The 24,358-nt window shown below is 34.9% G+C and overlaps 1 protein-coding gene across 2 annotated transcripts; it reads right to left on the minus strand.

Moving 5' to 3' along the window:
* Positions 1–2,525: 2,525 nt before the first annotated feature.
* On the minus strand, positions 2,526–23,558 carry LOC149777780 (uncharacterized). Of its 2 annotated transcripts, none has more exons than XM_089938814.1 (5): positions 23,402–23,558; positions 21,485–21,637; positions 18,622–18,718; positions 13,937–14,067; positions 2,526–5,413 (listed from the first exon to the last, which is right to left on the minus strand). In XM_089938814.1, exons 1-5 carry the CDS (start codon positions 23,459–23,461, stop codon positions 5,147–5,149), a joined length of 708 nt encoding a protein of 235 aa, XP_089794940.1. In that variant the 5' UTR covers positions 23,462–23,558; the 3' UTR covers positions 2,526–5,146. The 2 variants fall into 2 exon arrangements, with proteins under 2 accessions (XP_089794940.1, XP_089794942.1); XM_089938816.1 differs by lacking the exon at positions 23,402–23,558 and adding an exon at positions 22,720–22,946.
* Between the last annotated feature and the right edge of the window lie 800 nt (positions 23,559–24,358).

A 24,358-nucleotide genomic window follows, 5' to 3' on the forward strand; every position in this document is an offset into this window, starting at 1 on the left:
TTTAAAATCTTTTGGAAATCGAACCAGATATAAAATTTGGAGGAATAAAATTAATAAAATGAGTACACAAGAGATTTTACAGAGTTTGGCAAATAATAAAATGTTACACCGCAATCACGAGGGCATTGATACCAATGGTCCAATTAATATCTCAAATATTTTTATTCAAACTGCTGATAAAATTGAAGAACTTCAAATTTCCTCTGATAATCACAGTTCTCTTCTGAATAACTCCTGAATGATAAAAAGTTTAGAATGTCCAAAATTAGCCCCGAGTTTGTCCAAAAATATATTTAAAAATGGATGGTTATACACCAACAGGAATTAGTATAAGCAAAGCCTGAAATGTGGGTCACAATAACTTACTTTTATTATATAGGTGTTGTACTCATCAATATGCATCCAATCACGAAATTTCATATATCAAGGTATGAAAGTGTATATACAGATTGCAAAGAACTTGAACAGTGAGCTAATATATATATATATATATATATATATATATATATATATATATATATATATATATATATATATATATATATATCTGTGTGTGTATGGTTTTTATTCTTATTTGAATTATGCCCTCTATTTCCAAGTATGCATATTTTCATTTAACATTGGTTTTAAGCAATACTTTATCTTCAGGTAGTAAATTTTCTGAGTTCTATCTATATTATAAACATTTTTGGTGCATGTTTTAAAACTATCATATTTATATGCAGTGTATTTTGGCAATATTACTTAAAAGGAGAACAACGGTAGCTATACATTGTAATGAATTTTAAGTAACTAGATTACAGTATTGTAATTGCATGTTAGTACAAATTCTGAATCAACTACCCTTAATCAAGAATTTTTCTTTTTACTTTCTGAAAGTTCACCCCCAAAAATGGTATTTGAAAAGATTTCTAACTTGTTTGAAACAATGCCTGTACCATGTACATGAGAGCAAATGCACGTGTTTCAGGTTACTGTTAATCCTAATTTCTTTGTTGCCGATGAAACTTTATTGTAACTGTTTATAGACGACACACTGACGAATTAAAGTCAGTATATGAATGAACTGATCCCTATTTTTCTCAACTGAATCGACACAGCCAACATGCAAATGCATCTATTTTTCTAACGAGGGGTTTTCTTAATGTAACCACTCACTTTATAGCTTCATTACAACAGTCCATTGATAGGATTGCAAATATAAGGTTTTATTTATTTGTCTACATACTTTGTGTATTGTTAGGCATTGGTTAAATAGCATTTGCTTCAAAGATTTTTTTCTTTGTATATTTTCACACAAAGGAGTGAACTCAGAATACAACCTTGACTCAAACTCCACATTGTCCTGTACATTTCTGACCTACATAATTGTATTTTAAAGCTAAATCTTCAGTAACATAATATTTAGACTCTGCTTTCTATGAATTGTATATTTTCGTGAACATATTTGCCCAATGGTTTATGGAAAGAGGGAATAACATAGAGCTTCCCAGACACAGTGATGTCTGTCATGATTTCCCCATAACAGGTCCACTTATGGTTCCAAACTGATTTTTATGAAGAAAATAATGTACATGCAGCAGTTAAAATATTCATGTTACCGAATATATTCTTAAAACAAAAATTGCTATTTACACAATATCACGTTTCAAAACACAAATTTGCATGTTTTTATCATCAAAGGATAACTTGCGGAAATCGGGCAGTGATAGTTGCTAACTTATGCAGGAAAGGGTTAATGGTTAATCAGCTGTTAAAACATGCCTGCGAATGTGCAAGAGTTTGTCGGCACAATTGATATCAATACCAACTATCTGATTGCTTGAAGCCTACATTTCACCTTGGGCTGTAACATAACACTTGAACTAACCTGGCTAAGGCGAGGGAGCATCTAAAAAAGGACATTTATTCAATGTGCTTGAAAAAAAATCACAGGGCGAAGTCATTTTAGATTATCTAACAGAAGAAGGCGAGGTTTACATATTTTAGGCAACTTAGTCGCCCATTTTGCCTGGTAGCATTATCCCTTCTTCAGAAATGAAGCTAAACCCCAAAATTTAACCGGTCGGTGAAGCATACAAGTGAAAGCATTTTGTAAGAAGAATGTAGTGCTTAAGATGCATCCTATTGCCAAAGTTTCATGATTTTAGGTACAGAAAAAATTATAATGTGTGCCAAACCCTACCCCCACCCCAGCTAATTTGCAAAATCACCACCAAGAATCTACAAAATTGTACACTTATGTACAAAATTAAGCCCTTAAGCCCCATATCCTTGTGGTGGGGGGTGGGTGCCATTGAATCTACTCACAACAGTTGCCTAGGACCTTGAAAGAAAGAATGGCTGATATTTAGTGAGGGTGTATATATATGCAAATGTTTTCATCTGCACAGACAACAATGCTGACATGGGGGCGGGGGGGTTACACTAGTTGATCAATTCATCATAGGGGTGAGCTAAAATAAAAAAATGTAGAAAAAAAGCTGGGCCTGTTACACCATTAGACATAAAACAACAAATTTAAGTTGATGTATCTTTTTTATTTTAAGCAAAACCATGCAAAGATAAATATACAATGTGCTGCATCACTGGTACAGTAAAACCTGTCTTGAAAGACCACTGCTATGTGAGACCACCTGTCTTGACCATATTCTCAATGCACAGATTTACTGATTATATAGCATTGTGACCTGATGTGAGAGACCACCTGTCTTCAGAGACCATACTTTTTTGGCACATGAGAAGGTCTTTCAAGACAGGTTCTACTGTAATAACTGTTTTCTTCAGAAAACTAATCTCCTGAAAATTGTATGATGTGCAGCATCCAATCCAAAGATCACTACTGTACGAAATAAATTATACAATGAATCTAAGACAGGGCTTGTGTTCTGAGGAGCGTGATCACTTTTGCGCTATGTTGCATTCCTGAAATTGCTTCCAGGAGAGTCTCCCCAATCTTATTGTTCAAAACAAAGATTTTCAGATGTTTTCTCAGTGAATTTCACAATTTTTGTCCCAGATTTCATGGCAATCACCTTTCACAAATACTGACATATTTACAGGTTCTACCATTTTAATAAATGATGCTATATTCCGTAAACAATGTTGTAAATATTTGAAGAGAGTGAATAACTGTCCTCAACTTTACTGTTCACAGCTCTCCTGCATTTTATAAAAAACAAGCATTGCTTAGATCACTTCAGTATCACATAAAGTATCCAATCTAAGATCAATATCCAGTCTAGATCACAACTCTGACATATTGTATCCGATCTAAGATCACTGTTGTGTGATGTATCCAGTTTGAGTCGCTACTGTATGACATGCAGTATCCAATCTAAGATCAATTCTGAATGCTGTACAGTATCTAATATAAAATTGCTGTTTAATGACCTATACTATCCAATCCAAGATCACTATTGTATTACATACAGTATCCAATCCAAGATCACTGTTGTGTGACTACAGTATCCAATCATGACAAAGTATCCAGTCTATATCACTACTATATGTACAGTATCCAACCACTATTGCAAGCAATAAAGTATCTAGTCTAGATCACTATTGCAAGATGTACAGTAACCAATCAAAGATCACTATTGTATGATGTACAGTAGCCAGTCTAAGATCACTACTGTATGATGTAATCAATCTAAGATCACTACTGTATGATGTACAGTAATCAATCTAAGATCACAACAGTCTGATGTACAGTAACCAATCAAAAATCACTATTGTATGATGCTCAGCATCCAATATAAGAATATTATATGATGTACAGTAACCAATCAAAGATCACCATTGTATGATGTACAGTAACCAAACACAGATCGCCAATGCATAATTTACAGGATCCTATTTAAGATCACCACTGTATGGTGTACTGTATCTAATCTAAAACCACTGTATGGTGTACTGTATCTAATCTAAAACCACTGTATGGTGTACTGTATCTAATCTAAAACCACTGTATGGTGTACTGTATCTAATCTAAAACCACTTCAAATCTGGCTACAATTTAATACCTTGTCTGGACGTAACTAAAACAAGATGATTTAGATATCCTCATGACCGACATTAATCAAGGTTTTAATAAATTTGTAAACACTCCAATCATCTTGATGCATTCTCCAACCTGACTGTTAAGTAATGATCAAAATATTATAGAGGATTCATGTCACGAAATTTATTCAATGACTAAAGCTAAGGCTGTAATAAATTGTCAACCTTCAAGACTTGAGAATCCCATATAGGACGACAATAAATTCTTACATTTACAAATATAATTATAAAAACAATAATGAAACTGTAAATAACATAAGTATATTTTTACCACTGATTACCAATATTCTCCTTTGAATATAAATATGCGAATCAATACATCTTTATAGGACTACATTGAATCCAGGAAGGTTAATGTGTAAATTAAATACATCATTTTGAAGATCTTTAAACCAACGTTCTACATTAACGTTCCCATGTATTTAGCTGAGCAAAATAGGATCATTAAATTTTGTGCGGCATACAAGCTAAATACTGATACCTAGAAAACCCATATTGAAATAATGTACTTACTATGTGGTATTATGATTTAATAGCATCCAGTTTTTGGTGTCACTTAATGCAGTTTTAACCAAGTCAAATGCTTGTTGCAAAGACTAATGCAAAATGAATTATTATCAAGTAAATCAATTTCACAACTGATAATGATGTCAAAGGTGGCTGACCAATTAAACGTGGATTTTATAAATCTCACTGGATTATGATACAGAGGGCTGGTGCAAGTTGTGTTCTGCAGCCTGCTTGCACAGGGAGTCATTTTCAAATGGTTTCCTAACTGGAGAAGAAAAGGGATGCAAAATCAGACAAGGGAGCTGATACAGAACAAAATTTTTTTTTCTTCTTTATATTAAAACTTTTTTGTTTGGTCATAACTTGCATCAATTTCTTACAAGGTTTCTTACAGATGGGGGGGGGGGGCGCACCAAATGTCTGAGTCACACAGGGGATTGTTTTGCCTTGTGCCAGCTCTGATGATACATCAATCTTGCCAAACTTAAAAATACTCTTTAACCATACCATTTAGTCTATTTACATATGTCACCCATACTTGAATAATGCTTGAATAATATTTTGCCAAACCCTATCACTTTGTCTTGTTCTTGGGAACGCGTCCCATAAGATAAAATTCCTTGTTTGGTTTCATGTTTGTAAGATATGCCATTCTGTTTGATAATGCAAAAAGGGAAACAACTGCACCAATATCCCAAGCATCCTCACGACTCAGACCATGCTTCTCAAGGTTCTGGAATTTTTCCTCACTGAGTGGTTGACAGTGACAAAGATCTATTGCAAAATCCAAAATGCTTCGCTGACGGTCATCTACATCTGCTGTTCTCCAGTTAGCAGCTAACTGCAAAATAAATGTTGAAGCTTCAATCATTCCACTGAATGTAACATTCACTCCACCCCCATCAACCCCAAATGGGTTTAATCCCAGACCTTGTGATTCTAGATAAATCAGACCATTTAAGTGAAACTACTTTCTCATTTCTTGGCAGAATTCAGATGTAGACTAAAGAAACAGTTATTCTAAAAACCTTTAGCCATATGTATGTTGACATGGTTGTAGATAAGATACATCTATATGCATTACATCTTTCACAATGATCACCCAATTGATACTAAAATAATATTTACTACGTAGGTAAAAAACCAAAATATTAGAATACTTTATGTATAGCTGAATGCAAAATGTTTTACACAACTGACAGATGGCATCACAATATCCAAATACTTAAGATCAACCATTTTGGAATTATTCCCACAATATCCAGATACTAGAAATCACTAAAGATTCATTCCCACAATATCCAGATACTAGAAATCACTAAAGATTCATTCCCACAATATCTGAATACTAGAAATCAATCAAGATTCAATCCCACAAAATCCAGATACTATAAATCAATAAAGATTCATTCCCACAATATCCAGATACTAGAAATCACGAAAGATTCATTCCCACAATAACCAGATACTAGAAATCACTAAAGATTTATTCCCACAATATCCAGATACTAGAAATCACTAAAGATTCATTTCCACAATAACCAGATACTAGAAATCATTAAAGATTAATTCCCACAATATCCAGATACTAGAAATCATTAAAGATTCATTCCCACAATATCCAGATACTAGAAATCGCTAAAGATTTATTCCCACAATATCTAAATACTAGAAATCAATCAAGATTCATTCCCACAATATCCAGATACTAGAAATTACTAAAGATTCATTCCCACAATAACCAGATACTAGAAATCACTAAAGATTTATTCCCACAATATCCAGGTACTAGAAATCACTAAAGATTTATTCACACAATATCCAGATACTAGAAATCATTAAGATTAATTCCCACAATATCCAGATACTAGAAATCACTAAAGATTTATTCCCACAATATCCAGATACTAGAAATCACTAAAGATTCATTCCCACAATATCCAGATACTAGAAATCACTAAAGATTCATTTCCACAACATCCAAATATTATAAATCAATAAAGATTCATTCCCACAATATCCAAATACCAGAAATCAAGATTCATTCCCACAATATCCAAATATCAGAAATTAATTAAGATTCATTCCTACAATATCCAAATACTAGAAATCAATTAAGATTCATTTCAACAATATTCAGATAGTACAAATCAATTAAGATTAATTCCCAAAATATCCAAATGCTAGAAATAATACATTCATTCCACAATATCCAAACTGTAGAAATCAACCAAGATTAATTCCTAAAACATCCAAATACAGTAGCAAAAATCAATTAAGATTCATTCCCACAACATCAATATATTATAAATCAACGAAGATTCTTTCACACAATAGCCAAATAGTTGTTGTTGGGTTTAACGCCATTTTTCTGCACATAATAGGCTAAACCAAATGGTAGAAATCACTCATGATTAATTCCCACAATATACAAAAACCAAGCAAGGTTCAGTTCCCAAATATCCAAATAGTAGAAATCAACCAAGGTTCATTTCCACAATATCCAAAAACTAGACATCAAACAAGATTCATTCTCATTCCCACAATATTCAAATACTAAAACTCAACTAAAATATTCATTCCCACAATATCCACTTAGCAGAAATCAACCAAGATTCATATTCACACAATATCCAAATATTAGAAATCAATCAGATTTATTCCCACAAATTCCAAATAGTAGAAATCAAACAAGATTCATTCCCACAATATCCAAATACTAGAAATCAACCAAGAGTCATAGTCACATTATGTCCAAAAACTAGAAATCAACCAAATTCATTACCACAAAATCCGAATAGTAAAAATCAACAAAGATTATTTTGCACAATATCCAAATATTAGAAATCAAACAAGATTTATTCCCACAATATCCTGATAGTAGAAATCAATCAAGAGTCCTATTCACATTATATCCAAAAACTAGAAATCAACCAAGATTCCTTTCCAAAATATCCAAAAACTAGAAATTAACCAAGATTCCTTTCCAAAATATCCAAATAGTAGAAATCAACAAAGATTATTTCCCACAATATCCAAAAAGTAGAAATCAACAAAGATTCACTCCCATAATATCCAAGTAGAAGAAATCAAAGTAGAAATCAACCAAGATTCATTCCCATAATATCCAAGTAGAAAAATATTAATGAAGATTCTTCATCACAATATCCAAAAAGTAGAAATCAACCAAGATTCATTCCCACAATATCCAGCTTGTAGAAATCAATGAAGATTCTTCATCACATTATCCAAATAGTAGAAATCAACCAAGATTCATTCCAACAATATTCAAATACAAGAAACCAAGATTCATTTCCAAAATATCCAAATGGTAACGATCAACCAAAATTCATTCCTACAATAACCAGATACTAGAAATCAACCAAAATGAATTCACACAATATTCAATCAAGAAAAGTCAACCTGAATATAACTGACTTGAAAGTTTGATTTATGAAGACACAGAGCAAGAGAGTCAAAAAAGAAGAATAAAAATCAAATTCATGTCTTTGCCAATATAATGAAACAGCTTTGTGAAGAAAGACAAACAAATCTGCATAATTGAGCATATTTTTTTCAAAGATCAGAAACATAATTTTATAATTTTAATGAGCCATACCCTACACTATGCAAACAATTATATATCAAAAGCATGTGTGTCAATTCTGTTTGAATAATTAATTTGAAGCATTTCACCAACTTATTAACATAAAATTTTGTCAGGAAGGCTTTGACTTGATCAAGAATTATACATTCTGAATGAATGAGATTTCATTTACAAAGTAGTGTGTCAGGTGTCATAAAACATCAGTGTTGAGTAAAAACTCATTTTGCAAATGATTATCTGAAAACAGAAAATGTATGCATGAAACCTGTTTTTTAATTCAGTTGGTTATTTTGAAGTTTCATATGAACATAATCTCTTTTAACCAATAAGAAATAGCCCTTTAAATGTAAACATACAAATCTTGAGACTTTCAGCCAATCAGAAATGGTCTTTTAAATGTAAACAAACAAATCTTGACTTTCAGGCAATCAGAAATGGTCTTTCAAATGTAATACACAAAAAATCTCAAGAGTTTATATGAAGATACTGCTTTCAGCCAATCAGAATTAGGATCTTAAATGCAGCATAGGACCCAGTAGTAACTTGTTATTGCACTTCAGCACAATAGTGGCTGTATTGTGCCAACAATAGGTAAAGTTTTAAAAAAATGAAAAAATGAATAGTTTCATGTAGATTTTGAGTAAGATAAACCCTTCCAAATAAATGCAAGCATGAAACAAAAGATAAAATATATAACAGAAAGATGATAAAATTATATAAAATGAAAGATACCAATTTTTGGAATAAAATATTTCTTTGATATATACCTGATCATATTATCTCAAAAGTATTACCACTACATCACAAATGTAGCCCTCCCCCTGCCTAAAAGTTTAAGCTTTAAAAGCTAAAATGATTCCACCCACATAGGTGCCAAATCCTATGAATACTTCAGTTACTAATGGAGTGGGGGCCCCGAGTGGCCGAGTGGTCTAAAGCGGTCTCTGTTACGGATCACTACCATCTCACCTCTGTCTGCATATGTTCGAGTCTCGGATTCGGCTAATGTGGGTATGTGAGAAAGCTTGCCAGTAGCTTCTCGAGGGTCGGTGGTTCTTTCCGGGGATTTTCTGGGTTCTTCCTCAACCATTAATACTGGCTGCCATGCATAGCCTATCATGTGCTGAAAAATGGCGTTAAACCCTACAACAACAACAACAACAACAACAACTAATGGAGTGGAGTGCATGCTCTGTTATAGAATGTAACTGGTGGGAAGAAGTGAGAGTGTATTAGTATTAAAATTGGGTAAGTGTTGTCCAAGAAACATTTTACTCCAAAATTTGTTTCTTCTTCAAATAAATAACAGAAAGGAAGTGAAACCAACAATTTAAGTGAAATCAACAAGTTACTTAGTTACAAAGTAAACATTTAAGACTGAAACATTTACAGTACTGTGAATTAAATCCCAAATAATCCTAAATGTCCCATCACAAGTCCAAAAGTATAGAATATTTGGAATGAATTTAAATAGTCTTGAATGTCCTGATGTACCAATAGTCCTGAATGAACTGATGTATCACAATGAAGCAATCCAGACTGTTTCATCACAAAATATAATATTAATCCAGTCAACAAGCACACAGTAGTTCTAATGAATGATTTGAATAAATAATTCCTCTCAAATTAAATCTGAATATAACTGCAAACTCTAATCATATATTTCCAAAGACTGATATAAACAAGAATTATAAATTTGTTTATATTCAGTGGTAAGAATAGATGGGTTCATTCCACGCAGCTACCACTTACGAAATCTCACTGGATCCTATAGACAATATTGAGTGGGGCCCCAAATGGCCAATTGGTCTAAAGCGTTCTCCGTTACGGACCATGGCCATCTCACCTATGTCTGTGTGGGTTCGAGTCTCAGATTCAGCCAATGTGAGTATGTGAGAAAGCTTGCCAGTAGCTTCTCATGGGTCGGTGGTTCTTTCTGAGGTTTTCCTGGGTTCTTCCTCCACCATTAATACTGGCTGCCATGTATAGCCCATCGTGTGCTGAAAAATGGCATTGAACCTTAAAACAACAACAACAATATTGAGTTGAAGGGTCCAGCCTAAAATGAGGTTTACCATAAAAGTCTAACTGCCAAAGAGCAGGAACCTGTTTTTGGTAATGAAAGCTGTGGCTACCATGCATGACAATGATTTACTACAAGTAGGAAGCAGGTCTTATAGGTGAACCAATGAAGCTCTTGAAAGCAGTTATAATAGTGTTTTATTCAGCCAGGTTAGACCCCAAAGCAGGGGCCCCGAGTGGCCGAGTGGTCTAAAGTGCTCTCCATTATGGATCACTGCCATCTCACCTCTGTCTGGGTGGGTTTGAGTCTCAGATTCGGCCAATGTGGGTATGTGAGAAAGCCTGCCAGTAGCTTCTCGAGGGTCAGTGGTTCTTTCCGGGGATTTCCAGGTTCTTCCTCCACCATTAATAATGGCCGCCATGTATAGCCTATCGTGTGCTGAAAAATGGCATTAAACCCAACAATAACAACAACAACAAAGACCCCAAAGCAAATTCTACATTGGGCACAGATCCAACACCTTCATGTGTGTGAGATCTAAATTTTACAGATGATCGGATAGTCTATTTTTAAGTACTATATCCTCTCTTCTGTGATGACACATCATTTTAGAGACTTGAGGAATGGTGGCTTTTGATCATGATTGGATCTAACTGTTTCTCTTCACAGCTTCAAAGTAGGAAATTAGCAGATGCTTAAAGTGGAGAAACATGTTCACCCTCACATCACTGTGAAAAAGTTCTCCATTTTTCCTCATGTGCTTACAAAGTGGAGGGAGTTCTCAACCAAGCAATCCTCTGCACCACTTGTTGTAAGAACTGTTTGCTCTGGAGGACTTGTTTAATATGATCCAGGTTCAACAGTTCTAGATTCAGATGAAATAACTGTTATGGTGGTTGCTTGAGAAGATGAATAAATATCTCAAAGTTTCCTTAGGATTTTTACTACCTGATTTATTAAGTCAGCTATCCATGATATTTCCCACTTGAGATCAATAATCAGGATGAGTCGACACCCTTAATTCTCTTGGTCTTTTTTGTAGTTTCTTTGGAAGCAGAGGGTTTTTGTTGTTGTGGGGTTTAACACCATTTTTCAGCACACAATAGGCTATACATGGTGGCCAGTATTAATGGTGGAGGAAGAACCCAGGAAAACCCTGGAAAGAACCACCGACCCATGAGAAGCTACCGGCAAGCTTTCTCACATACCCACACTAGCTGAATCCGAGACTCAAACCAGTGCAGACAGAGGTGAGAAGGCAGTGATCTGTAACGAAGAGCACTTTAGACTACTCAGCCAATGGGGGCCCCAGGAAGCAGAGGGACTTGTAGGTAATGATACACATCAACTGTCCAGGGTTTTAGAACTGGAACTGGTGAGGAAAAGGTTGCGAGTTTCACATTCCACCCTGTCACAGATAGATCCACTCGTCGATCCCACCAAGCACATATACTACTTAAAATCAAGCAATCTCCATGTCTGTATTAGTTTATTCTTTTAGGACATAATGTCAACATGTGAAGTGTGCCCACGATATGACGAACTTGTACAAGGATCTGTCACTGATGACACCACCTTAGAAAATTCCAAACAAGAACTAAATGTTTTTGGGAATTTGGTTCCCCCTTGCCTTCTGAAATAATTTATCACACTGGAGCTGTCAGAGAGAATGAGAATTTCCTTTCCTTGTAGCTTCTCCTCCCATTAATGAAAGGCTTTTGGTATTGTATTCATTTCTAGGATATTGAGGATGTTGAGTGGACCACTGGCATCCTGGAATAATGAAGGACATGTGCACCTTGCTAGCATCTGTATAAATTAACTGTCAATTCCGGAGGTTGTTCCTGCAAAGGGGGAAATATTATATGCCAAGTCAAGTTCTACCATTTTCTGAGATGGACCTCATGGGTGGACAAAGTGGACACTATAGCTATAAACTAGCTATAGAAAACTTTTCTGTATGTATACAACTGAAGTAGAAATTTGCTGATCACTGCCATCTCACCTCTGTCCATATGGGTTCAAATCTCTGGCTCAGCCAATGTGGTTATGTGAAAAAGCTTCCCATGGGTCAGTGGTTCTTACCAGGGTATTCCCGGGTTCTTCCTCCACCAGTTATACTGGTGACCATGTAGAGCCTATCTCATGCTCTGAAACGCTAAAGAACAACAGAAATTGTACAGTAATACACATGCACCATTGACTAAACCACTACCACCCTGAGTTTTCTACAGCACAAAATTTACCTGCACAACAAAATAAAGTATGTTTGTGGGATCTGGCCAACAAAAAAAGAAAATCCCTGTATCAAGGGGAGATGACTCTGACTACCAACTATGTTGTTAGACAACAGTTTGCTTCATTGCTACAGATATTAGCCAGAAAGGACTGGATTTACGAGGCAGTGGTAGTGCTAATATGGCAATATCATCAACAAAAAAAAAAAAATAGTAAATATCAATGATGCAAATTATAATGTTCACAGTATCATACTAAATTTCAATGATGCTTATTATAATATTTAATGTATCATTAGAGCTTAATGATTTACATAATAATTCACAAAGTATCAACACAGATTATAATGCTCAATGTATCACACTAAATTTCAATGATGTAGATTATAATGCTAAATCTTAATCATGCAGATCATATAGCTCAAATTACCATACTAAATTTCAATGGTGTAGATTATAATGCTCAAATTACCATATTAAATTTCAATGGTGCAAATTATAATGCTCAATTTACCAAATTAAATTTCAATGGTACAAATTATAATGCTCAATTTACCACATTAAATTTCAATGGTACAAACTATAATGCGCAAATTGCCATATTAAATTTTAATGGTGTAGATTATAATGCTCAAATTAACACACTACATTTCAAGGTGTAATTCTGGTGGCCTAAGTGGTTAGAGCATTCACATCAGATATGGGAGGTTGTGGGTTCAAATCCCAGCTGAATCATACCAAAGATGAATGAAAATGGTACTAGCAGCCGCCTTGCTTGGTGCTCAGCGTTGAGAGGTTAGTGTTAAGATTGTCGGTTTGGTGTCAGAATAATGTGACTGGGTGGGACATGATGCTACATGTCTCAGCATGATGCCCCAGCGCTAAACATCACTATAAACTGGCACACTGCTTGGCACTCAGCATTAAGAGGTATGGACTGGTCAGCCTGGTGTCAGGATAATGTGACTGGGTCGGACACGGTGCTACATGTATGCAGCATGATGTCCCAGCGCTAAACATCACTATAAACTGGCACACTGCGGACATTGTATCAATATGACTGACAAACTGTTAAAGCTACATTAAAAATCCAAATCACATACAGAGAGAAATTACCACATTAAACTTCAATAGATTAGATTATAATACCTGATTGGACGGAAAATGAATCTCAGACTCAAAATTGAGGCCTGAAGATCATCAAGGTGTGAGAATTTACTTTTGCAGGCAGAATATAAGAAACAAACATTAAAAACAAATAAAAGAAAAGCTCCAGCTCATGAATGTTCATCATTTCCAGACTTGGGATTTCAACTTTTAACATCTTTCATCATAATTCAGTTAGAATCAAGTAACCTTCAAGTTCATATTGATTTTAGTCATCTCGACTAGATTTCAAAAATTTCAATGATATTGATTTACTCCCTTTTTTGTTTTGATACAAAGTTCATTCCTGTTCTTAATCGTTTGGCCTTCACTGCAAACATACATACATACCTGGTCTGCTAGGTGTGGATTCTTGGAGAATATCCTTTGAAGTGCTCCATGAGCAATGATGCAATATTGGCATTTATTTTCTGCTGATGTGGCTACTATTATCATCTCCTTGTCTGCTTTTGTCAGTGAACCTGTCAGTAGTTTGAGAAAATAATAAATAAATAAATTTAAAAATCATTCATGCTTTTTTAAGAGGACATAATTAGTTCATCCAGCCTACTTGTGTGCAAGCATATAAAACTCAAAAACTTGTTAATAAAGGACACTCCGAAGGCCATTAAATGTTCCCTTTGTTGCCAGAAATTTTATATATATATATATATATATATATGTGTGTGTGTGTGTGTATTTGTGACATATATTGGAGAACTGACCTTTATGAGTAGAGTTGCAGGTGTCCTTTATATGAAGTGTCTGCTTAGGCAGTTTCCAATGTATTTATTTGTTTGTCCATTCAATATTGATTGTGCATGTCTGTCCTTGCATCCAAGAATATCTTATTATCTTTAAATACTTTGACTATTGCGTGTCTAGAAATGAAAGTGTTTACAATGTTCTTTTTATATCTGTCTCCAAAAACTTAAACAATAATATAAAATTCAAATATAGCTAATGAAAATTATTTCCTATACTATCTATCATATATACTATATGCTGATAAAAAATTCTTATATTAAGATTAATATACACAGTTCTTGCTCATAAGTCATCACAGTGATATCAATCAGTTGCAAGATGTAATTATTAATAGGTGTGGTTCCTGCTTACTTTTTAAACTGCCAAAACTTGTGATGACATAAACACATATTCCAATTTTGGAATACGGCATACATTTTGAAGGTCAAATCAGGGACTTTCAGAGTGGTAATAAGCTCAGCCAATCATATGCAAGATTGCTTCACAAATATGCATAGCTCTTGCTCATTAATGACAGTCCAAGATCCCAATGATATAAACATACAATCAGATCACAGATAAGGCATCCAGAGTGGAAACAACTTCAGCCTAGATTATATCTTTAATATATGTAGATCTCGCTCATCACTCAACTGATCCTAGACCTTGAGGACACAAAACTACATTAATTTTTTAAGTCTGATAAAAATTGGATCAGAAATATGGTTACCAGAGGGGCAACATGCTCATCCAATCAAAGTCATCACATTAAAATGTATGCATCTTGGTCATTATCAAACAAGTATGAGATCTTGATGATATAAGCAATATATTCAATGACTGATCAAAACTGAATCCAAAATTATGACAAACAAGTGTACATAAACATAAACAAGACCTTGATGATGTATGCAATATATTTAATGACTGATCAAAATTGAATCAAAAATTATGACAAACAATTGTATGCTTCTGTATGCATTTCTCTTCTGTTTTACGTACACTGGCATGAATTTATACCTCCCCAATTTTCAGGTCTTGTGTCTATCAGTGACCTATATAGAAAACTACTTGTTTCTCATTGCAGTTTGTTTTCGATTTACTGAAGTAAATTTTACAATCGTCTTACTTCGTTTATTGTAACGGAAATAAATGTTTCACACACAATGAACTTCTGACATCAAGGAATAAATAAACACATTCAAGACTACCAATCATCCATTTAACAGAAAGCCTAAATTTTTAATTTAAATTTAATTTTAATTTAAATTGAAATTTTTCACTCACAGATATGAATCATCCTGTCAACAGGAGCATATGCTGAGTGGCTGACAACATAAAAACAAAAATCTGAAAATATACGAGTAACTCAAGCAAGAACATGATATCTTTGTGATTCATCCAAGTTCCGTACTTTTTCATCTTGTCTGTCAGCGGATTAAAGACATGACAAATGCTGTGCTCACAATGTTTGAGAAAATAAAACATTAGTGGTTGTCAATCCCATATTTCCAATGTTTACAAAGGTTACACTTGGTCTTACCCATGGTTGAAATCTGCAAGAAAAACTAGAGCAGACAAAATATAAAGGTGTTGCCCAACAGGCGCGCAGCTTTATGAACTCCCAGAGTGTACATGCAGAGCAACACACTATGACAATTTATCTGTAAAACTGTCAATGTGGCAGTTGATACTATTTATTATTTGGACACAAAAATATCATTTCTAGTAAAAGTTACCTGTAAAAAAGAACAGTAGACTGCTATACAGGTAATATCACCAAAGAATTTCTTACATTAACAACAAAGTATGTGCTTAGAGGTCTAAACAATGTTCACATAACTTATCAGTAAGGATCTGACTGTGGCAAAAAGTAAACAGCATTATTATATGCTCATTTTTTTCTCTGTTGACTTTATATTGTCAGAATCGTGCAGTATTTTTTTTATTGAACTTGCGTGCAATTCATACTGAACTCACATAAATAAAGAAACTACTTTCTATTTTAAAAAAATAATGGACGCAGATGCCAGCACTTTTGATTTATTTTATTTGTCTGTGGATGAACCAACTGAATGAACTAAAGCAGATGTTTCATGGACTGCCACATACAAACTGCTTTGCCACATTCCACATTAACTTTTTTGATACAATGTTTCGGATTTAGGCTAGCTATAGACGCCAGAGAGGGTCCTTACAAATAACATGCAAGTGACAAGGCATAAACTGTCTTCTTTAGCTGGTAATAAGAATGGCAAAAAATATACTTAGTTTTATATCCTGAATTTACTCAAAATGCACTTTCTTAGTTCTGCAAATCTGAATTACATGAGCTATGTCATGAGTTCTCAAACTTGATTACACATTTCGAAACTGTACTGTAATTTTGACTATATTCCAAGTGCAATTACATCCTCTTTACTGCACTCAAACTGAAATAAACATTACATTCCATAGTGTTGATAATTGCAATTGAAAGACTTCCTATTTTTCCCACATTATGATTTCAAACATTCAATGACAGAACAGAAACACACTTGCAGATGTCAACACTGTTGAAATCCGATGTACTTCATGTAGAATTGGCACAGAGAAATCCAGTCCTTAATCATGAAATTTTTTAGAATTAACAAAAACACCAAAATTTATTCATTCCAGATCAAATGGAACAATTGTTGCAGTGCGCATTCATTCACATTTTGACTCCAAATTTCAATTTTAAGTAGACCAAAACGACATTTTCTTTTGAAAGTTATGTCTAGAGCGTGACTAAGTTCAAATTTATCTGGGCGGAGTTATGTGCACATTAATAATGTTGTTGTTGTATAATGATAATCTGTGCTTGTGTATTTGGTTTGGAATATGGCATACATTCAGTTACTTTGTTTCTTGTAGAGTATTTAGTTTGGAATACGGCATACATTCAGTTGCTTTGTTTCTTGTAGTGTATTTACTTTGGAATAAGGCATACAGTCAGTTACTTTGTTTCTTGTAGTGTATTTAGTTTGGAATACGGCATACAGTCAGTTATTTTGTTTCTTGTAGTGTATTTAGTTTGGAATATGGCATACAGTCAGTTACTTTGTTTCTTGTAGTGTATTTAGTTTGGAATACAGCATACATTCAGTTACTTTGTTTCTCGGGGCCCCGAATGGCCAAGTGGTCTAAAGCACTCTCCGTTACGGATCACTGCCATCTCACCTATGTCTGCGCCGGTTCGAGTCTCAGCCAATGTAGGTATGTGAGAAAGCTTGCCAGTAGCTTCTCGTGGGTCGGTGGTTCTTTCCAGGGTTTTCCCGGGTTCTTCCTCCACCATTAATACTGGCTGCCATGTATAGCCTATCGTGCGCTGAAAAATGGCGTTAAGGACAACTTTGTTTCTTGTAGTGTATTTTTGTTTATATAATTAAGCCTTAGGTAAAATAAAAAAATGAGCATATAATAAAAAGGTTACTGCATTTGTATGGGAAAATATGAACTCGATTTGTCAGATGGATATACTGCACTCCCAAGGTCGTGAGTATATCATCCAAAAAACTTGTTCATATTTTCCCATACAAATGCAGTAACCTATAAATGTAATTGAATTTTCTATAACACACACAATACCTGCACATAAAATAAGTTACAGCAATGTGAGGGGATGCATTAGAGACTGATGCAGATACATACCAAGAATGCCTAAGTGTGCTAGAACAACAAGGTTACAATTCTAAAGAAAGACTGAGAACTTTTGGAAAATTGATATGGAGTATACTCCTCTTTGAAGAGAACAGTCCTCTAAATTGCTTTATGGTAGAAAACTCCCAGAATACTTTTATGTGAATTGCAAGGCCTCTGTCTGTAGAAAGCATGCTACTTGGCACTAGCGGAAGTAGTAACTGAAATATTCATGGGATCTGGTGCCAATCCCTTTATTAAATAGAGATTACTCTGTCTAAATGCCACATATGTAACATTTAGATTATCAGCAAAATTGTTCAGCTTGGGAGGGTTGGAGTTGCAAAGTAGTACTAGTTCTCCTAAGTTATTATGATTGGGAAATGTATTTTTTGAAGAAACTACCACAATTTTAACTTTAAAACATCTTTGCCAATTTTTGTGTAAATTATTATGAAGTTTCAACAACATTCAAACTAAATTTTAACAAATGATAATATGGTCTGAATTGTTTTCATCTTTGATATATACATAGCAATATTTTTTAAAAAAGAAGAAAGAAAAATAAATTTATGGGAATGAGTATTAGGCTAAACTTACGCTACAAATTGAGTAAAACAGCCTCTAACCTCTTTCTGCCATCACAATGTCATAATAGCTGATGAAAGCACGGAGTTCATCAGGACGGTGTGACATGGCTTTGAATACATTTGGCAAAAAGCCAGTCTGAAATGGAAAGAAGTCTTTGCTTAACATAATTCCTTATTAAGTTAAAAATATACAGTCATATATGAGAATGTAACAAGCTTTCTGGCTGGCTGAAATTAAAAATATATGAGATACATCTTGAAACTTGGATGCTAGTGGGTATTTTTTATGACTCTAACCATTACACAGCACTACAAACAATTACATTTACAAATAAAATTTATTATACTGTACAATTATATTGTTCACACTGTAATAATGTAGCCAACAATATTTGCAACATATTCACATCATTGCAACATTGTAACCATCGGTGTTGACAACATATTCACACCATTGTAACACTGTAGCCATCGGTACTGACAACACATGCACATCATTGTAACACTGTAGCCAAAAACATTTACAACACATTCACATTATTATAACACTGTAGCCATCAACATTTACAACACATTCACATCATTATAACACTGTAGCCATCAACATTTACAACACATTCATATTATTATAACACTTTAGCCATCAACAGTTACAACACATTCATATTATTATAACACTGTAGCCATCAACAATTACAACACATTCACATTATTATAACACTGTAGCAATCAACATTTACAACACATTCACATCACTGTAACACTGTAGCCATCAACATTTACAACACATTCACATCACTGTAACACTGTAGCCATCAACATTTACAACACATTCACATTATTATAACACTGTAGCCATCAACATTTACAACACATTCACATCACTGTAACACTGTAGCCATCAACATTTACAACACATTCACATTATTATAACACTGTAGCCATCAACATTTACAACACATTCACATCACTGTAACACTGTAGCCATCAACATTTACAACACATTCACATGATTATAACACTGTAGCCATCAACATTTACAACACATTCACATTATTATAACACTGTAGCCATCAACATTTACAACACATTCACATCATTGTAACACTGTAGCCATCAACATTTACAACATATTCACATCATTGTAACACTGTAGCCATCAACATTTACAACACATTCACATTATTATAACACTGTAGCCATCAACATTTACAACACATTCACATTATTATAACACTGTAGCCATCAACATTTACAACATATTCACATTATTATAACACTGTAGCCATCAACATTCACAACACATTCACATTTGTACTTAGTAAGACATGGGCATGTGTTGGATTGAATATGGTAAATTTGTGCTGAGGTGACACTCTACAATTTCATATTTTGCATAGGGATAGAATTTTAAAGAAACAGAATTTCCCCAGCTTTCCTCACTAGTTATACTGACTATTTATAATAGACCATGTATATCTTAGGTATAATTCAAAGAACCTTTAATTCCCTTTATTTTGGTGTATGATTGATGGGTGTAATATAGGTTATAGAGTATACAGTTTGGCCTTACTCCAGATGTGCACCTTTCAAAAAAGTGCTAGCTCCACTTGGTCATTTTCACTTCCTGAACTTCAGAGGTCAATTGTATAAAAAAGAGCAGATAACATTTTTACATATTATATATTTGGTAATTCATTCATTGCACTTTCAGAAGCTGGTATTGTCTAGTCTGGCAAAATTCATTTTCCCTATTTTAACAGATGTTATGGATAGTGTACTTTAGACTAAGTCTGGCTGACTTTTTAACACAAGGGAGCAGACATTTTAGTTAGCAGTGTGCTTAGATCATGTACAATTTCCAAAAGTACAATATCCAAAGAAATATCATCCACATTACATTAATGTAGCATATAGGTATGCCAACATTCTCTCCATTGTGCATGTTTTAAATGCAAACAGCTTCACCTTACATACGTCACTCTCTCAAAAGTACATAATAACTGGTGAGTGCCCCCTTACTAAGCAACCACCTACCATATTCAAGACAACACATGCCCATGCTTTACTTAGCTCCCATTTATCATGTTCAAGACAACACATGCCCATGCCTTACATAGCAACCATTTACCATATTCAAGACAACACAATCCCATGACTTACTAAGCTCCCATTTACCATATTCAAGACAAGACATGCCCATGCCTTACTAAACACTTATCTACCATATTCAACACAACACATGCAACTTACTAAGCTCCCATTTACCATATTCAACAGAACACATGCCCATGCCTTACTAAGCACCTATTTACCATATTCAAGACAACACAATCCCATTACTTACTAAGCTCCCATTTACCATATTCAAAACACATGCCCATGCCTTACTAAACACTTATCTACCATATTCAACACAACACATGCCTTACTAAGCTCCCACTTACCATATTCAAGACAACACATGCCCATGCCTTACTAAGCACCCATTTACCATATTCAAGACAACACATGCCCATGCCTTACTAAGCACCCATTTACAAAATCTGAACTCACAAAGAAAGAGACGAGCATTGAGACTGATCTGTAAAGGCAAGCACCATTGACCAAACAGCTAATCTGGGACCCAAAAAGCAAATAAAAAAGAAACAAAAACAAAATCTAAAAGATATACATTCATCTATGAGATATTAGCCTACACTGTTTTTTTCATTACATGTAAGGAGTTTTCTATCTTAACATTATAAGGATCAAGATTTACTGATCCAGCTTCACTAATTAATTACATTTCCCTGGTTCAGCTTCACTAATTACCTTTCCCTGGTTCAGATTCATTAATTACCTTTCCCTGGTTCAGCTTCTTTAATTAATTACCTTTCCCTGGTTCATAGTCATTAATTACCTTTTCCTCTACTGGTTTCAAGTATGACTGTAAATCATCTGGGAGACTGTTCAGGGGTGTTGGGGGAAAGCGGAATACATCATCTGACTGTCTTTTGCTGGATGTGTGAATTCCAGCATATAAGAGTCTGCCCTTGACACATTTCATCAAATCCTGAAAAATGTATATTGATAAGCATCTTTTTACAAACATTTGTAAGTAATCTTGAGTCTGCATGGAGCATTGACAAACTGTAAAGCCCACCATGAATATGATGTCAAGGTTAAACCTGATCAAAGCCAGTGAGGTTTTAAAAATGGGGCAGAGTGACTTGCTTGTGGTGGAATATTTTATTTGCCTAAATTCATCAATACACAAACTTTCATGATTCACTGGTCATTAATGTCTGAGAATCTGACCTAAATGATATTAAATCATCTTGTTTTGGTGGGATACAGTTGAACTCGCCAAAACTCATTAACAGTAACCTTATTTTGGTGGAATGCAGATGAACTCAGCAAATGTTACTAACACATAAATGTGCATGGCTCCACAACCATGTCCATGAAACTGACTTAACTACATTACAACTTAGCTACATTACAACCTAGCTACATTACAACTTAGCAACATTACAACTTGGCTACATTACAACTTAGCTTCTTACAACTTAGATTCAACTGCAAACTGCACAGACCCAGATCTGCTGTCAAATGTATTGGCAGATCTGGATGTGTATTGGTTGTTAGAACTAATCAGCAGATATTGATATAGGTGAAAACAGTGGAGGACAGACAGGAAAATAATGGGTATGTCATCTGTGGCAAGGCATACAATGATTCATCGATTATCTGGATGGGCAGTTATTACTCTGCCTTTCCTTTATACCTTCCCAACATTTCATTCAGAAGACCAGTGGAAACATTTAATTTAAGTATTAAACATATGTCGGCATTTTGTCTATCCCTTTATTTTTCTCCTACATGGTGATGTTTAACTGTAACTCGCGGAAAATGGTGACGTATTTCAGAAACAACAGTGTCCAGTTGCTTTCAAATTATTGTCACAAAAAAAAATGAAGGAAAATTCCAAAGCAGGCCAAAGCCTTGGCATTTTTTTTATTGGTATGTGGTGTAAACATGCTACTAAATGGATGAAAATCGAGAAAATAGTTTTTAACAGCAAGTCAAAACCCCTCACAATACATGAACCATTAGCTAAGTATAGAGTCTCATCATCATCATCAGTCTCCTGACCTAGTGTGGTCGTCGAAGCGCTGTGCTGCTGAACATCTGACCAGTTCCCTCCACTTGTCTCGATCATGTGCCAATGCCTGTGTCTCTGCAAAACTTTTCCGGTCCATTCTTTTTTCTCTGTCTACCTCTCCTTCTGCCACCCTGGACGCTGCCCTGCAGGACTGTTGTGGATAGACTGTTGGCTCTAGTGACATGGCCATAGCATTTCAGCTTTCTCTTTTTGACAGTGGTGAGGAGGTTCTCATATTGGCCTACTTCGCGCCTGATGGTGTTACGCACTTCCTCATTTGTGATGTGGTCCATGTAAGAGATGCCAAGGATGGTTCTGTAGCATCTCATTTCAAGTGACTGGATTCTTCGTTGTAATTCTGCTGTCAGGGCCCATGCCTCACACGAGTACAAAAAGACTGAGATGACTAGAGCTCGCAGTAGTAGAGTGTATAGACTGTAATTATAGACTGTATACATTTATCTATGGGGAATGCATTATAGGTGTTTTTAATCCACTATCTTCACTCTTAAGATACTACTGTCATTTCTGTATCAGCATTGCGTCAAGTACATAAAGTAAGTTCTGAAGGTGTGCACCCCTTTGAAGGTCGCATTTACTCAGTTTTGCGGAAACAATATCCTGAACATAATTATCGAAGTCTTCTATTATTAGTTACGTATTACATCTTACCAAGCAATTCCGGTCTTGAAAAATGCTCTTGAAAAGAAGCGTACTAACGTTTCGAAGCATTATTTATGCTTATCTTTTGTATTTCTCAACTCCTCTAAAGACACCGATACAGCTATAGCAACCTCCCTAAACGTCACGATGGAACTAGCCATTGGTAGCGACCATTGCATTTTGAGGGGGTAACAGGATGCCTTTCTAGTGTATCTGGTTCTAAAGGTTCTTGTTATTGTGCAATGACCGGATTAGGTCACGCGCGCGCGCGCGCGCGCGTGTGTGTGTGTGTGTGTGTGTGTGTGTGTACAAAATTTCAAAAGGGTTCTGATTTTCCTCGAAAGGGCACCAAAGCAAATGTATGCCTTTCTTGTGTGTCTGGTTCTAACATTTCTTGAATTAGTGCAGCGCCTGGATCAGGTCATGTGTGTGTGTATGTGTATGTGTGTGTGTGTGTGTGTGTGTGTGTGTATCTATGAAGTACAAATTAACTTGGGCCAGAGAACAATTAATTAGAATTATGGGGACAGGCGCGTATCAAATCGCCATACTGCCGTGATCGGTAATGTCTTTTCGAGGGGAGAATTTTATTCTTAATTAAGCATTCGTTTATTTAGCCAACAGAAGACTAGTGGAGACAAAAGCTAACTTCGATTCCATAGTGTAAATGTCAGAATTTAAAGATTGCAGAACACTGTTACTCAAACTACAAGGTCAAATTGGCCCCAGATTTGGCGTCTAGTAATAAAAAGGGAGCAAATATATTTAATCCTGACTGGTTACGCTAACTAAGGAGGCGTGTTTCCCACACAACATTTCCTAGTTTTAATATCGCCACATCGAAAATTTTAATTAGTCAAAGCTTTTCTGCAAGAGAAAATAAGTGTAAGAAAACCCCGAGACTAAATTGGGGAGAAATTCTCTCGTAAAACTGTTGTCCAAAAGGTCTGTTGTCGGGGAAAACCG

Source organism: Sinohyriopsis cumingii, chromosome 17 (assembly GCF_028554795.1).
Source record: "Sinohyriopsis cumingii isolate HCF-2022 chromosome 17, ASM2855479v2, whole genome shotgun sequence".
In the NCBI taxonomy this organism is placed as follows: Eukaryota; Metazoa; Mollusca; class Bivalvia; order Unionida; family Unionidae; genus Sinohyriopsis; species Sinohyriopsis cumingii.

Coding starts and splice junctions, on each gene's coding strand:
- LOC149777780 (XM_089938814.1), bottom strand. CDS start 23,461: ATGCTTCGAAACGTTAGTACGCTTCTTTTCAAGAGCATTTTTCAAGAC. Junction 21,638..23,401: donor TTCAAGACCGGAATTGCTTG/GTAAGATGTAAT, acceptor TACATTTTTCAG/GATTTGATGAAATGTGTCAA. Junction 18,719..21,484: donor TGAAACCAGTAGAGGAAAAG/GTAATTAATGAC, acceptor TTTCCATTTCAG/ACTGGCTTTTTGCCAAATGT.